The 17,206-nt window shown below is 29.3% G+C and overlaps 1 protein-coding gene across 1 annotated transcript in view; it reads left to right on the top strand.

Annotated features, from left to right (window-relative positions):
- The window catches only part of LOC117180335 (mitoguardin), a 166,048-nt gene that overhangs the window by 113,236 nt on the left and 35,606 nt on the right, over positions 1-17,206 (top strand). The window contains exons 5-7 of the mRNA XM_033372777.1: positions 6,667-6,804; positions 8,849-8,961; positions 11,635-11,803. Of these exons, the coding sequence (XP_033228668.1) occupies positions 6,667-6,804; positions 8,849-8,961; positions 11,635-11,803 (420 nt within the window). The remainder of the gene's footprint in view (positions 1-6,666; positions 6,805-8,848; positions 8,962-11,634; positions 11,804-17,206) is intronic.

Below are 17,206 nucleotides of genomic sequence, written 5' to 3'. Positions count from 1 at the left end.
TTCCATATATCACAACGCTGCTGAAGGCTGGTGACCTTCTCAGCATGAAAACAAAAACACAAACCCAAGACGACTCTCTCGGTTCCAGTTCTACCTTCCCCCTCTCCCAACCCTCACTTATTAACTGAAGTTTTTGGTGGGACTGACGTTATAACTACAATCTCCACCATATGACGATTTGATACTTAACTTTGACATGATTTCGACTTAGAAAATAAACTTATTGCATAAAGGTGTTAGTTGGGCGTATAATCTAAACAATGAATAATACAAACTATAAAATAGCCTCGGAAAGGGCTGGATCTTTTAATGACAAAAGGCAGCACACGGAAAATCTAAAGGTCATGTTTCAGGCGACGAATGGAGACTGGGTGTTTGGAATGCTAGGGGAGTAAATGATCTAAAGGTAAAAGAATTGCGTGAAACTATGGACGTGCAGAAACTAGACATTTTATGTGTGTCTGAAAGAAAGAAAAAGGAATGCGAAACCAAAGACATAAAAAACGGCGTGTTGAAAGGCGGATTTGAAATATGGTCAGGAGTAGACTATGAATCACATGGTAAACGAGGAGTAGGTCTGATTTTGAATGAAAGAGCAAAGCAGCATCTCGGAGACCATGGTTTCGTGTCTCCCAAACTGCTGTGGGCTAGACTGAAAGTTGGAATCAGAAGACTATTTATCATTGCATGCTACGCGCCGGTTGATAGTAATCCTAGAGAAGTAAAAGACGCCTTCTGGGACACTTTAAATGACACAATAAACATTTGTGAACATGGGGAAAGAATAATTCTACTAGGAGACATGAACGGTTGGGTGGGCATCTAAAATCAGGACACAGAAAGAGTATTAGGTAATTTTGTGGATCCAAGAACAAACTATAACGGAGATAAATTAGTTGGTCTATGCTTAGAAAGGGGTCTGTTTATTACAAATACTTGGTTTAGGCATAAAATGATCCACATGTACACCTGGTCTAAAGGAAATAGCCGCAGTATAATTGACTTTGTTGTTGCGGATGAAAGACTAAGAGAGTTAGTCAAAGATACAAGAGTCATGAGGGGTCCTGAATGCAATACTGATCATTACCTTCTGATCTCAAAAATTAACTTAGGTCGGGGATGGAGAAAAAAGAGAACCAAGAAAGCATAACAAACGCGAATCAAAATTGAGGACCTACAGAAACCGGATGTGCGAATAGATTTCCAAAATAAGATAATCAAAAGCATAGATTGGGCAACATGGGAGGACTGTATAAAAAACAAAGATATTGAGGGCGCCTGGACAATGTTACGGGATATCCTTGTTAGATGTACGATCGAAGTGTGTGGTACCGCAATTGTAGAAAGAATGTCTGGTGATGCGTGGTGGAATGATGAAATTCAGGCTGCCCAAATAGCAAAAAGAGAACCGTACAAGAGAACTTTGAACATCGCAGGTCTTAGCAAGGAGGAAAGAAATAGACGTAGAAATGATTATAGACGCGAAAACAGGATACTTAAACGATTAGTTAAAGAAAGTAAAGATACAATTAGAGCATAAGAAGAGATAAAAATACAAAACGACTTTGAAAGAAGCAGAAAACTACTTTATAAAAAAAATGAAAGGAAACAAAAGTACAGAAATTGTCAACATGAGAAATAGTAGGGGGGGAAATGGTATATAATGCAGACGGAATACTAGAGGCTTTCAAAGACTATTTCAGAACACAATTCGGAGATGAAGCTATAGGACACCACAACTGCGATGTTGAATACGATGCGATGGAAAACTCAATTGAAAAAGTTTGTGTCACTGAGGTTAGGGATATAATTAAGAACTTGAAAAACGGTAAGGCTGCCGAGGTAGACGGTATTAACGCTGAAATCCTTAAACACGGTGGCGCGTGCCTACCACATAGACTGTGCGAATTAATAAATTTATGTTTCGAGATGGGAGACGTCCCAGAAGATTGGAAAAAAGCGATTATCGTACCAATATACAAGAGAAAGGTACATAAAAGCGAGTGCCATAATTACAGATGGATTAGCTTATTGAGCACCGTAAGTAAAATATATTCAAAAATACTTATTCGTAGGGTAATGAAAATAACACAAGCAAAGATTTGAGAAGTCCAAAGTGGGTTTATGCCAGCAAGGTCTTGTACGGATCAAATATTCAGCTTAAGGCAAATAAAAGAAAAAAGTTTGAGAATAGGAAAAAAAGTTTTCTGTGCATTTGTTGACCTAGAAAAAGCTTTTGACAAGGTAGATAGAAGTAAACTTTGGGAAGTCCTGAAAGAGTATGAAGTCAATGGATGAATCCTAAAAGATATAAAAACAATATATACAGGTAGCAAAGCGAGTGTAAGAGTGAATGGGAACTGAGTGACTGTTTCGATATTATTCAAGGAATTAGACAAGAATGCGTTATGTCTTCAAGGTTATTTATATTATTTATGGACAAGTGTTTAAGAATGGCTCTCTTCGACGAAGAGGGTGTGGATCTCCAAACAGTAAGGGTACGTGGGTTAGCGTTCGCAGATGATAAGGTTGTTATGGCAGAGTCTATCGAAGACTTACAAAGAATGTTGAATAAACGGGATGCAAGCATGAAGAGCATGGGCCTCAAAATTAACGCAAATAAAAAAAAACTATGGTGTTCGAAGGAAAGAGTGAGAAAACACTATGCAATATTTTATTAAATGATGAGAGAATTGAACAAGTTGATAAGTTCGTATACCTTGGTAGCTTATGTACTAGGGACTGGAAGATAGATGAGGAATTAGATAGACGAATAAATGAAGGTAAGAAGGTTATTGGTAGAGTAGGTCCCCTTATCAGAAGTAAAAATATATCAAATAAAGCTAAAATGGCAATACATAATTCTATATATGTACCGACTGTACTAGGCGGTAGCGAGACATGGACTTATCAAGAAAAAGATAAGAATAAAATTAACGCAATTGCCATGAGATTCATGCGCATAATATGCGGAAAGCCGTGATGGGCAAAGTAAGTAACGAGATTATTCTAAAAGAATGTGGTGCAGAAGAGACGCTAGTAGACACATGGGAAAGAAATCGGTTAAGATGGTTCGGACATGTCAAGAGAATGCCAAATGAACGACTGACGAAACAAGTGTATCAAGGTAAAGTAAATGGCTGCGAGCCCAGAGGTAAACCGCGGGAAGAATGGTTAGAATGTGTGAATGAGACCCTAGTTAGAAGAGAGATAAGGAGTCACAAAAACACGAGAGCCTGCATGAAAAAAGCATGGACATAAAAGAAGCTAGAGAAGTATGCCAGGTCAGGAAAGTATGGCGGCAAATAGTCAATAAAAAGAGTGTCAGTAGAGTGAATGACGCCTGAAACAAAAGACCTTGGCCATTAATGGACCCAAGTGGGGAACCTTACATAACGACTTCGTGAGGTTCTTTGCTTGGGGTGATTGCTAGAGAGATTGATCAGCAACCTGGGTCGGAGCAATGTTGCGGAACGAAAGTGTTATTTACTTAAATAGCACGAGAATTCTGCATCAATCTGAAAAATCTCTATCCCTTCCACACACTACTCCTTTCTCCTACCGAGTGAGTCACGCCTACCCCGAAAGGGAAATGGCTTAATGGTGTAATAATAATTAAAAATTCATAGAAATATCTTAAAATAGCCAAATTCTTTACAATTTATTTTCCTGTGAATAAATGCTTTCTCATCCATTAAAAGATTATAAAAATCCTGTAACATTACATAAAATCGAAGAATATTTTCTGAAATCCTGGAAAATTGATAAAAATATCGTCAGAGCTTTTAAAGTTTCTAGAAATCATTTAAATACTCAGAAATTCCTTGAAAGATTTTTAAACTGTTAAAAATGCCTTGAAATTTAGTAAAAAAATTAAAATCTTTAAAATCCTGTAGAATTTCGTAACATTTATTAAAATATTTTCAAAATTTCTTGGAATCTTTTCAAGTACACTAAAATATGTTTAAATTTTTTTTAATTCCTTCAAAATTTTTTAAATCTCTAAAATTACTTGTAATTTTATGAATACCCTAAAATCTTTAAACTCATTTGGAATCACGTGAAATTATTGAAATTTATTAAATGTACCATAAGATATTTCGAAGGATCTTTCAAATCTTATAAACTTTTTTTAGAATTCATGAATTTTTTGAAATTTTTGCAAATGCTTTGGAATTTTTAAAAATACCCTAAAATCTTTTAAAATTCCTTCAAATTGTTGAAATCTATTAAAAATTCTGGAAATTTGTTTAATTACCCTAAAATATTTAAAATCCTTTAAAATCTTGTGCCTTTGAAAATTTTGTAACTTCTTAGAAATTTCTTGGAATTAAAAAAAAAGAAAACATCTTTTTCTTCTGAAAAATTTAAAATGCTAGAAATTTCTTCACATTATGGAAATAAATTGGAAATTACTACGAAAACCCTTAATTCTCTTTTATAAATTCTTTAAAATCCATTGAAATATTATGAAACCCTGCGAAATTACGTGCAATATGATATTTCTTGAAATTCTGGAAAATTTATTAAAATATTCTTAGAGCTTTTAAAACCTCTTAAAATCGAAATTCTAGAAATCCTAGGAATTATTACGAGATCCCTCGAAATCTTGTAAAATACCATAAAATATTTGGAATCCTTTAAAATATTTTGAAATCATTCGTACTAAAACTCTCTAAAGCTCATGCAAATTCCTTGGAATTTTAGAAAATACCTTAAAATCTTTCAATTCCTTTCAACATTTTAAATCCTTTGAAATTCCTTGGCACTTTCAAAAGCTGTACAAAGTTTATTGGAATTTAAAAAAATGCCCTAAAATCTTTTAAATCTTTTGAATGCCTTCAAGTTATTGAAATCTATTAAAATATCCTAAAATATTTCAAATTGTTTGAAATCCTTTTAAGCTTGTTAAAGCTCTTCAAAATTCCTTGTAATTTTGTAGAAATTACCTCAAATCTTTCAAATCTTTTAAATATTCTTTAAATTCTTGAAATCTATTACAAATTTCTTGTCATCTTTGAAAATACACTAAAATATTTTTTTTTTTAAATTCAGAAATAGGTTTGGACCTGAACAACAATAGTAGTTAACCCTTGAATTAATTTAATGAAACAAAAATGGCGAAAGTAATATTTGCATTTAAAAAACGATGTGTATACACTGTCGGTACCCGTAATAAAAAAATTATCGGTGCCGGTAAAAAAAATTGTCGATACCGGTAAAAAAATGGTCGGTACCGGTAAAAAAAATTACCGGTACCGACAATTTTTTTTACCGGTTTTTTTATAAAGCATATTTCTAGCAAGATAGCGGCAGAGCGCGCGTAATCATGGAATTCGTGGAATTCATGGAATTCAGGGAATTCATGAAATTCAAGGAATTCCTGCAATTCAGTGAATTCAAGGAATGCATGCAAGTCAAGGAATTCATGCAAGTCAATAAATTCATGGCATTCAAGGAATTCATGCAATTTAAGGAACGTAGTGGCTAGCCTGCCTACGCCGGCAGCATTGTCAGTTGCCGGCGCCGGCAAGATTGCATGTTGCCGGATTTTTCCTTTTTCTTTACATTTTTTTAAGTCGTATACTGATATATGTTGATGCGCTGATTATAAAACTGGACATGAAAACACCTGCAAATATAATTTTCAGTGTTAAAACTTTAAAAAATTACGTTTTTTATTTACGAAGTTCATATACACTATCTGTACCGGCAAAAAGCATATTTCAAGCATACGAATGGGAATTTTACACATTTCAGAGTAAGGCCATGTCTTGTGGGGGCAGAAATGCACCCCTGTATCTAGTCGCAGAAATAATGTAAGGTTGCACCCCTACCTATTTTCCAACGCCTCGTGGGGGCGGGTAGGCACCCCTGTGACTGGTCGCAGAAATAATGAAAGGTCGCACCCCTAACCCTTTTCCAACGCCACGTGGGGCGGGAAGGACCCTTAGTGACTGGTTAAATAAATAATTTAAGGTCGCACTCCTACCCCTTTTCCACGCTACGTGGGGGCGGAAAGACATTCCTGTGTCTGGTCACAGAAATAATGTAAGGTCGCACCCTTACCCTTTTCCAACGCCACGATAGAGCGGAAAGGCACCCTTATGACTGGTCAAAGAAATAATTTAAGGTCGCACTCATTCTCTTTTTCCAACGCCACGTGGAGGCGAGAAGGCACCCCTGTGACTGGTCACAGAAATAATGTAAGGTCACTCCCCTACCCCTTTACCAACGTCACATAAGAGCGGAAAGGCACCCTAATGACTGGTCAAAGAAATAATTTAAGGCCGCATCTAGACTCCACCTTTAAAGAATTGATAGAACTCGTGGAATTTGTCGGCACCGGTTATTTTTTTACCGGTACCGACAATTTTTTTTACCGGTACCGACAATTTTTTTACCGGTAATGGCTTTGTATACAGCCCCTTAAAAAAAGTCACTAAACAGTGATTTAAGAAAAATCCCTTGTCAAAATCCCTGACTTTTCCCTGATTTACAGGTTTTCCCTGACCCTTGTTGAATGATTTGTAAAATTCCAACATTTAATTAAGCTGAAAAGGATACCCAATTTTTCGAGATAATTATTTAAATTGTTAGAAAATACATTTTAGATATTAAAAGCCAGAATAAAATTAATCGGTAAGTTTATATTGGATTTTTCAGCATTCTGTTCTTTTCCGGAATGAAACTGATAGTGAAGAAAGCCAGAAAGCCTCGACAGTGGGAACTCGTTTGTCAACGAATAAAGAAAAACTCGAAGCGGCTTCCTCGCCGGAATCGTTTGCGTCTGCGAGGGATGGAGTAAGTGTAGTCATTATACCAAAACTATATAATTATCTATTTTAAATTCCAAATATTGTTCAAGGGTCGAGAAAATAAAATCTCTGAGCCTTCTGCTACGTAATTACTTTTAGATTTGAAAGAAACCATAAAAAAAAATATGACTCTGCCTTCTCATTAATAATTTTTTTATCGTTTTTCCCCCTTTATTCTTCTATAATTATCTATTTACTTAGTTAATCTCAAGAGCGGATCCAGATAATTTTTTCAGAGGTCGCGGTTGTCAATTTTCTTCAACAAATTTATGTGAAAGGGGGTACAAAATAATTTTTATTTAAATGTGGCTTTAGAGCCAACATTTTTTAAGGAAAACGATCCTTTTTGGTGGGGGGGGGGGGGATTTTTCTATGCTATATTACACGGGTTACAATTTTTGTTAATAAGATATCTTTTTAGGTTGAAAATTCCAACTCCTTAGTTAAAAGTTGAACCACTTTATTAAAAATTCATTTTTTTCTTTGAAGGTCCATAATTTTAGTTGGAAGTTTAGCTCCTTGGATGAGAATGAATATTTTTGTTAAAAATCCATATTTTAGTTTTTAAAATATAACTGTTTTGTAGAGAATTCATTTTTTTGTTTTAAAAATTCAATTATTTGGTCAAAAAATAATTTTTTTAATTCATATTTTCGGGTTAAAAATTCGATTGTTTTGTCAAAAATTCTCTTTTCCCAATTAAAAATTTATCTATACCGTTTTTGATTATAAAATGATCAGTTGGAAATTAAACTACATACTTGTGTTAATGATCTAAAGATCATTTTTTGACCAAATAAATGGATAAAAATTCAATTAATTGGTTGAAAATTTAAGTATTTTGCAAAATAAAATTCTTTTTTCTACTAGGAAATTTAACCTTTTGGTAGAAAATTCAATTGTTTCATTTCGGTTAAAAATGGATTTCTTTTAGTTTAGAAATTTAACTATTTGGTTAAAAATAAATGTATGTAGTTAAAAATCCTTTTTTTCTGGTAAAAAAATATCTTTTTGGTTTAAAATTAAAAATTTGTCTTTTTTGATAGAAAAAAGTTTTTTTTTGTTAAAAAAGGATTTGTTTAGTTGAAAAGCAATCTGTTTTCTTTGCGGATTCAACTGTTTTGTTGCAAATTCATTTTTTTTGGTTCAATTAAATTGTCTTTTATTTCAAAATAAATTGTTTTTTTTTGTCGAAATATCAACTATTATATTTTTCATTCAAAATTTGACTGTTTTTTAGAAGATTCGTTTTTTAATTGAAAGTTAATTTTCTCAAATGAAAATTTAACTATTATCTTTGTGTTTAAAAATTTATCTTTTTACTTTAAAAAATGATCTTCTTGGTTTAAAAATACAATTATTTAGTTGAAAAATCATTTTTTATAGATAATTAATCTTCTTGGTTGAAAATTAAACTTTTCGGTTAGAAATATATGTATTTTGTTAGAAATTCGTCGTTTTTAGTAAAAAAAAAAAAGAATCTTCTTGGTTGAAAATGCAACTATTTGATTTAAAATGTATTTATGTTGTTGAAAATTCACCATGTATAGTAGAAAATTAAACGTCTTGGTTGGTAATTCTACATTGTAGATTCACATTTTTTTCCTAATTGATTGAAAAATCTTTCTCTGTTGAGGATGCAAGTATTTTGTTAAAAATTTGTCTTTTTGATTCAATCCAACTGTTTTCTTTTTATTTTAAATTTAAATCTTTCCTTAGTAATAATATCAATCATTACATTTTTTGCTGTGAAATCATCTTTTTTGGTTGAAAATTCGCAAATTCTTATTTGAAAGTTGAACTTGAAATTTGGTCGGTAAAATTTACATTAGATCGGAATTGGGGGTTTAAAATTTCAGAAAAGAAAAACTAAAAATGCATAAGGTCTGATAATTAGGCGGCTCAAATTTGTCAAGGGTCGACCGTTGCAATCGCCCCTCTCTGGATCTGCTCTTGGTTAGTTTTTGAAAATGATTCAGAGCTGACTGAATATTAATTCTTTTTAATTATTTAATTTCTGATTTTTTCAGGTAGCAGATTTACGCGAATTTGAAGAATTTTCCGAATTCTTCCCACACTTTGAGAAGCAAAAGTTGTATCATGCCGCCTTGAAACAACACGAAGATAAAGGCATTCCCTGCCGGTGAGTAATTTAATCATATTTTTAATAATTTTTCTTGAGATATTTTAAATCTAAATTTCTGCTGTTCTTTTAAAATACCACCTAAATTAATTTACGTTTATTTTAACAATTTCCTAACGATTTCACAAAGATTTCCAAAGGATTTCAAAAATTTCAATAAGTTCCCAAAGATTTCAAATGTTTAGCACGGTGTTCGCAAATATTTCCAAAGACTTCAGAAAGATTCCACGATTTCAGTGATTTTTCGCAAATTTCACAAAGATTTCAAATATCTCGCAAAGATTTCTGATTTATTTCCAAGAATGCAAAACAATTTCAATGATTTCTCGAAGATTTGATAAATTTCACAAATATTTTGGATAGATTAAAAAGTTTTCACAATGATTACACAAAAACTTCAGATAGATTTAAAAGAGTGCACAAAAATTTCAGTGATATCCCAAAGAGTTCAAAAATATTTCAATAATTTCTCCAATATTATCAAATATTTCCAAATTATTTTAAATATTTCCAAAGATTTCAGTAAGATTTTAATTATTTCACAAAGTCTTCAATAATTTCACAAATATCAAATTCTTAAACATATTTCAAAGATTTTGGATAGATTTAAAAGGTTTCACAAATATATCAATTATTTCACAAAACATATAGATAGATTTCAAAGAGTGCATAAAGATTTCAATGATTTTACAATGATTTCAATAATTTCACAAATATTATCAGATATCTCTAAAATATTTAAAATATTTCGCAAAGATTTCAGCAAGATTTTAATGATTTCCCAACCATTTCATCAAGATTTCGCAAAGATTTCGGATAGATGAAAAAGATTTAAATGATTTCCTTAAGATTTCAATCATTTTAAAAACATTAACAAATATTTGATATAGGCTGCAAAGATTTCCAAAAAAAATCAGAATGATTTTACAAGGATTCCAACGATTTCACAAAGATTTAAAATTTTTTCGCAAAGATTTCGGATAGATTAAAAATATTTCATACAAATTTCAGATAAATTTTAAAGAGTACACAAAGATTTCAATAATTTCTCAAATATTATCAGATATTTCAAAAATGTTTCAATTATTTCGCAAATAATTTTTAAATGTTCCAGAAAGATTACAATGATTTCCCAAAAATTTCAAAGATTTCGTATAAGATTTCGGATATATTAAAAAGATTTCACAAATACTACAATAATTTCTCAAAGATGTCAATAATTTCGCAAATATTTCACGAAGATTTTACAAAAATTTTAATGATTTTTTAAAGATTTCGAAAATATTTTAAAAACTTAACAAAGACTTCAATTATTTTCCAAAGCTATCAATAATTTTACAAATATAACCAAATATTTCAAAAATATTTCAAATATTTTACAAAGATTTCCAAAGATGTCAGAACAATTTCAATGATTTTCCAAAGATTTCAAATATTTCGGATAGATTAAAAATAATTCATAAAAATTTCAGATAGGTTTCAAAGAATTCACAAAGGATTCAATGTTTTCCCAAAAATTTAAATAGTTTTACTAAGATTTTACAAAGATTTTACAAAGATATCAATGATTTCCCAAAGATTTAAAATATTTCGCAAAGATTTCAAAGATTTCAAAAATATTTCAAATATTTTACAAAGATTTCCAAAGATATCAGAACAATTTCAGTGATTTTCCAAAGATTTCAAATATTTCGGATAGATTAAAAATACAGTGAAACCCTTCAATAGCTCTCCCTTCTATAGCCCTTCCGAGAATTGACGCTCCGCCTCAGGTAAGTTTAACAGGAGCTGCGCAGGGTGCGCGGGGTCCGCGGTTGTAACTCAGGCGAGCACTCGCGCGTGAACAAACAAAAGCGGAGCGGGCTATAATGAGTTAGTTCCCACCCACCATCAGCCCCAAAATCGGCGCTATAGAAGAGTTTCCCTGTAATTCATAAAAATTTCAGATAGATTTCAAAGAGTTCACAAAGAATTTCCAAAGGTTTCAATATTTCCCCAAAGATTCGAATAATTTCACAAATATTTCACGAAAATTTCAATCATTTCCCAAAGATTTAAAAGATTTCGAAAAATTGAAAGACTTAACGAAGACTTAAATTTTTTCCAAATCTATCAATAATTTTACAAATATAACCAAATATTTCTAAAATATTTCAAGTATTTTACCAAGATTTCCAAAGATATCAGAAAAATTTAACAAAAATTTTAATGATTTTCCAAAGATTTCAAATATTTCGGATAGATTAAGAATAATTCATATAAATTTCAGATAGATTTCAAACAGTTCACAAATATTATTAGATGTTTCCAAAATGTTTCTAGGTATTTCAGAATGATTACAATGCTTTCCTTAAAATTTCAAAGAGTTTACAAAGATTTCAGATATTTCGGATGCATTAAAAAGATTTCTCAAATGCTTCAATTATTTCACAAAGATATCAGGTAGAATTTTCAAAAAAAAATTCAAACGATCCGATCAATTTAATCATTCGGTTTCAGAAGGGGGCGAATGGTTTAGATTGTACAAAAATTTAAAAAATTATAACCTATCCTTTTTGTTTTTTAAAAAGACATTATGAAAACATTCTTCGGCAATTTGGTAACAAAACCTAAGACGACTCATATCATTTTGCTAGAGAAAGGCTCATTTGTATAAAACGTTTTGCTCTTCAGGCGACTTCATACCGAGTTGGTGAAATGTGGTTCCGACGTCGAATATTTGGCAAAAGTGCATTGTTTGAGACAAGCTTACTCCAAACTTTTTAGCTGGCCAGCTGCAGCTGCGTGGATTGCAGACGTAGGTCGGCAACTTATAAGTGACTTGATCATCTATGCTGATAAGGCAAGTATTTAGGGGTCAATTATCAATTTTACCAATACTAATTTTAGCTCGAATTTTAGCCTACTTATGACCCGCCGTAAACCTTAGTTATTTTACAAGTTATTGCAGATACCATATATTGAATTCAGTATGAAACTCTCCAGACTTCAAATCGAAATATATTACATTTTCGATGAAATAGTTGAATTTTCATCAAAAAATAATTTTTTATCAAAAGAGATGAATTTTCAACGCAAAAGGACGAATTTAATATAAAAAGTAAAAACCAATTTCATCCCAAACAGTTGCATTTACAACCAATTAGTTAAAATACTAAGCAAAAGAGACGAATTTTCAATAAAATAGTTGAACTTTTAACCAAATAGTTCGATTTACAAGCTAAAAGGATGAACGGTTTAAAAGATAGTTGAATCTTCAACAAAAAAGTTCATTTTACACATATAAAAATGATTTTTCTACCATAAAAGATGAATTTTCGACAAAAAAGTTACATTTTCAATCAAAAAGTTGAATTTTCAACTAAAATAATAGGTAACTATAAAGTTATTTTTCAAGAAGAGTTCATCAATCAACGATGGTCGAAGTTTAAACCAAAAAGTTGATTTTTTGACCGATAAGATTAATTTCTTAAAAGAAAATTAATTTGGACAAAATGCGTTAATTTTTAACTAAATGTATGAATGTTCAACTAAGAAAGATAAATTTTTGGTTAAAATAATTACTTTTCAGAATGAAAAAAAAAACAAAAATTGTAACTAAACAATTAAATTTACAACCAAATACTTAAATTTTCAAGTTGAATTTCCAACTTATACAGGATAGATTTTCAATAAAAAATGGAATAGTTAAAGCTTAAGATAAAAAATCAACTTTAAACCAAAAAAACAACTTAAAAAAACCTCAAATTTTCAAACAGAGGTTAATGTAAAAAAATTGTTTAACAAAGTATTTTAACTTTCAATCAAGTATGGAGCTGAATTTGGAACCGTGAATTTTTAATTTTAATTATCCAAAATAGATAAATCTTCTACCAAATAAGTTTGTTTTGCAATAAAAAAACATGCATTTTCAACAAAACTTGTAATAATTGATACTTGATTCAAAAATTTTAACTTAAAATACAAAATATTCGAATTCGACCAAAAAAGACGAATTTTCAACCAAAACGTTGAATTTTAATTTAGAAAAGATCAATTATCAATTAAAAATTTTAATTTACAACCAAAAATAGTATTAATGCATTTTTTGCTAAAAAAAATTATTTCTAAAAAAAGAAGGATTCTTAACTAAAAATATAATTAGTCCGTTTTCTGCTAAAAAAATTAATTCTGAAAAAAAGAATTTTCAACAAATTAGTTAATTTTTCAACACAAAAACATTAAAATTTTTAAACGAATAGTTGTATTTTTATGCCAAAAAGTAGACTTTTTTAGAAAGCAGTTGAATTTTCAAACTGCAAGGATGAATTTTCGACCAAAAAGATTAATTTTCGACTAAAAGACGAATTTTTAACAAAATACATGAATTTTCAGCTAAAAAGATACGTTTTTAAACAAGAATCGAATAGCCAAATTTCCAATTAAAACATTAATTTTCAAAGAGAAAAAGAAACTTCAACCAGTTGAATTCAACTAAAAAAGACGAATTTTTAATAATATAGTTAAATGCTTAACCACATAGACGAAGTTTCAACATTGAAAATTAATTTTCAATGTAAAAAACGAATTTTTAACAAAATACATTAATTTTGAAACAAAAAAACGAATATTTCAAATACAAAATGTTTGAAACAGAATTGAATTTTCAATAAAATACTTAAGTTTTTAACCAAATCAATTAAGTTGTAACAAAATAATGCATTTAAAAAAAAAATAATAATTTTTGACGATATAGTTCAATTTACTACCAATAGCATGATTTTTCAACCATAAGGATTACGTTTCTATAAAAAAATAGAAACTGTTAACAAAATAAGTTAATTTTTAACTAAAAAATTTACATTATCTACAAAAGAATCTACATTTTTGAAAAAAATGGATTAGTTATATTTTTAGCTAAAGCAATACATTTTTAACCACGAAAAAAGATTTTTAAAGAGAATAGTTACATTTTCAACCAGAGAAATAAATTTTTAACGAAAAAGATTATTTTTTTACCGCCAATATTAATATTTTAACTCAAAATACGAATTTTCAATCAAATAGTTAAACTTTCAACTAAATTAGATACATTGTTATTTAAAAATGGAATAGTTACATTTTTAGTTAAGAAACAGTTGAATTTTCAACCAAATAGTTCAACTTTTAAGCAAGAGACAAAAATTGTACAAAATTTTGATTTTTCAACAAGATACATTAATTCTCAACGAAATAAGTTAATTGTCAACTAAAAAAGGTCAATATTTTCAATTTAAAATGTTAATTTTGAATAAAAAAGGGCATTTTTCACATATTAACTAAAAGAAAATTCGAAAAAAAAGAATTTTCAACAAGAGTTAAATTTCCAACCAAAAAATATGAATTTTCAATAAAAAATTGAACAGTTAGATTTTCAGTTGAAAAAATTAATTTTCATTGAAAAAAGTGAATTTTTAACAAAATAATTAAATTTTTAACCAAATAGTAAATTTTTTATACAAAAGAGATAAACTCCGAATGAAAAATATAATAGGAGAATTTTCAATAAAAAATTGAACAAATAGATTTTCAATTGAAAAAATTAATTTTCATTGAAAAAAGTGAATTTTTAACAAAATAATTAAATTTTCAACCAAAAAGTAAATTTTTTTATACAAAAGAGATGAACTCCGAATGAAAAATATGATAGGAGAATTTTCAATTAAGAAACATGAACTTTCAACCAAAAATCCAACAATTTTTGGTTGAAAGTTCATGTTTCTTAATTGAGAATTCTAATTTCTTCTTAATTGAAAATATTAAATTAATTCACATTCATGCGAAAAAAACGATAAAAAGGAAGTTTCTTGAAAACAGCCAAAAAATAAGAATTCTGAAAAAAACTTAATACGTTATTATGGGAGCCGATTTTTGAATTTTTCTTCATTTAAACTTTTATGTTAATGCAAAAAGAGGAAAAAATGTCGATTCTGACGTTTTTATTTTTTATCTTTTTGAAAAAATTAAATAATTCAGTCCGGAATTAACGTTATCATTAATCAGAATACGATTAGCAGAAAAAACTTATGTTTTTTTAGTAAATATCGATAATCATAATTTGTTTAAAAAATAAGCAAAAAGATATCAGAAGACAAATTTTTATTACTACACTTCACTGGCAAAATAGTTTGTACACAATTCGAAGAAAAACGATTTTTATTTGTTTATAAATTCTGATAAAAAACATTAACTCATATAAATTGCTTTAAAAAAATATATAAAAAATATTGAATGATAAATTTGCAACACTAAACAACATGGCCAATTATATTTGAAGACAATTAGCAGAAAACGACATTTTTGGCCAGTAAATTCCGATAATAAACATTTGTTTATATGATTTATTTGAAAAAATTATTAACAAATATCGTTAACAAATTTTCTTTCACTAAAATCACTCACAAGTTAGTTTTTACAGAATAAGAAGAAAAACGATTCTTTTTTGACCATAAATGCCGATAACAGGCATTTGTTTATATAATTTTTTATATCAAGTGACAGAATTTGATGTTCAAGTGTAATTTTTACGTTAGAGGCAAGCAAATTTAACGCACAATTATACTTTGTGAGCAAAAAATCTATGATTTTGGCTATTTGTTAATATAATTTGTTTATAACAATTAACTTAAGAAGTGAAACATTTTTTATGCATGCACCCCTGTGTATCAAATTCAAGCGATATTGAGCAGGGGAACAGTTTTTTCAAGAACGTAAAAAATAATAACGTCAAAATTGATATTTTCCCCTCTTTTTGCATTAACATAAAAATTTAAATAACAGGCCTCACAGTTCCTATGGTAAAAAAGTATAGGGACCAAAGGTTTTTTTTTCGCACACTCATAGGGTACTTTTTCGTGCTCAAAGGGTAACAAATTCAGGATAAATTCAGAAGATTTCAGAACAATTACGTTTACATTCAAAAGAATTCAAATGATTAAAAAAACGCACTGAATTAGGTAGAATTTAAAAGAATTAAAAAGAATTCAAAAGACATCAAAATAATTTTAAAAAATTCAAAAGAATTTAAAAGAATTAAGCGTGAATTCCAAGAAAAATGTCAAATCCTTTTAAATCTTTGAAACCCTACTCAATTCTAACATAAGAAGTGACCAATGATACAGAACAATTTAAGATAAATTCAAAATAATTCAAATAAATTGGAATAATTTTAAGAATCGAAAAAATTGGATTGATGACAATAAATTTTAAGTGAATTTAGAGAAATTTAACAGAAATGAGAAGAATTAGAGGAAGTTCATAAAAAATCAATCTGAATTTAAAAACCAATCAAGGTAATTGAAAACAATTCAAAAACATAGAAAAATTAATTGAATTGGGTAGAATTAAGTAAATTTAGAAGAATTCAAAGGAATTTAGAAGGATTTAGGATAAATTAATAAGAATTCAGGGCGAATTACAAATGAGTTTTTAAAAATATTTGAAAATCTCTTCAAATCTTCGAAACCCTGCGAAATCCCTCATGTATTGCGAAAAATTATTTGAAATCCATTAAAATATTAAAATCCTCTAAAATTATGAAAATCCTTGCAAATCCCTTGAAATGCTTTAAATCTCTTGAAAATGTTTTGGAATATTTTAAAATACCCTAAAATATTTCAGTCTTTGAAAGCCTTAAAATTACTGAAATAAATAAAAAATTCCAGGGAATCTTTTTTAATTTCTTAAATTATTTCGAATCCCTTGATATCTTTTAAAAACCCTTGAAACTTTTGAGGGCACTTGAAAGCGCCTGAGAATCTTTTACAATATCCTCAAATATTTGATCCTTTTAAATCCCATTAGATTATTGAAATCAATGACTAATTTCTTTGCAATCCTTCAAAGTAATACAAATTATTTTAAATATTTTACATTTCTCTGACATTTTTTAAAGCTCTTGCAAATGCCAAGGAAGTTGAAAAAAATACGTTAAAATATTTCAAATCCTTTAATTATTTTACCAATTGATCCCCAGGATCAATTCAATTAAAACTTTACAAATTTTTAAAAAAATCCATTCACTAAAGTAGAAAAGAGTCAATTTATAGAAATTCAAGTACAGTCTGTCAAGTTAAAGCGTGGGTGGCTTTACTCGCAGTCGGTAAGGTGTATCGACATGATTTGAGTTTTACAGTCCGCTGCACTAATCTTAAGGTTGAATGTGTCCAGGCATGTGATGACGTCACGTAACCCCAAACAGAAGCCTCGTCGGTGAATATTACCTCGT

Source organism: Belonocnema kinseyi, chromosome 9 (assembly GCF_010883055.1).
Source record: "Belonocnema kinseyi isolate 2016_QV_RU_SX_M_011 chromosome 9, B_treatae_v1, whole genome shotgun sequence".
NCBI lineage: Eukaryota > Metazoa > Arthropoda > Insecta > Hymenoptera > Cynipidae > Belonocnema > Belonocnema kinseyi.
This window is presented reverse-complemented; position numbering and strand designations above follow the sequence as displayed.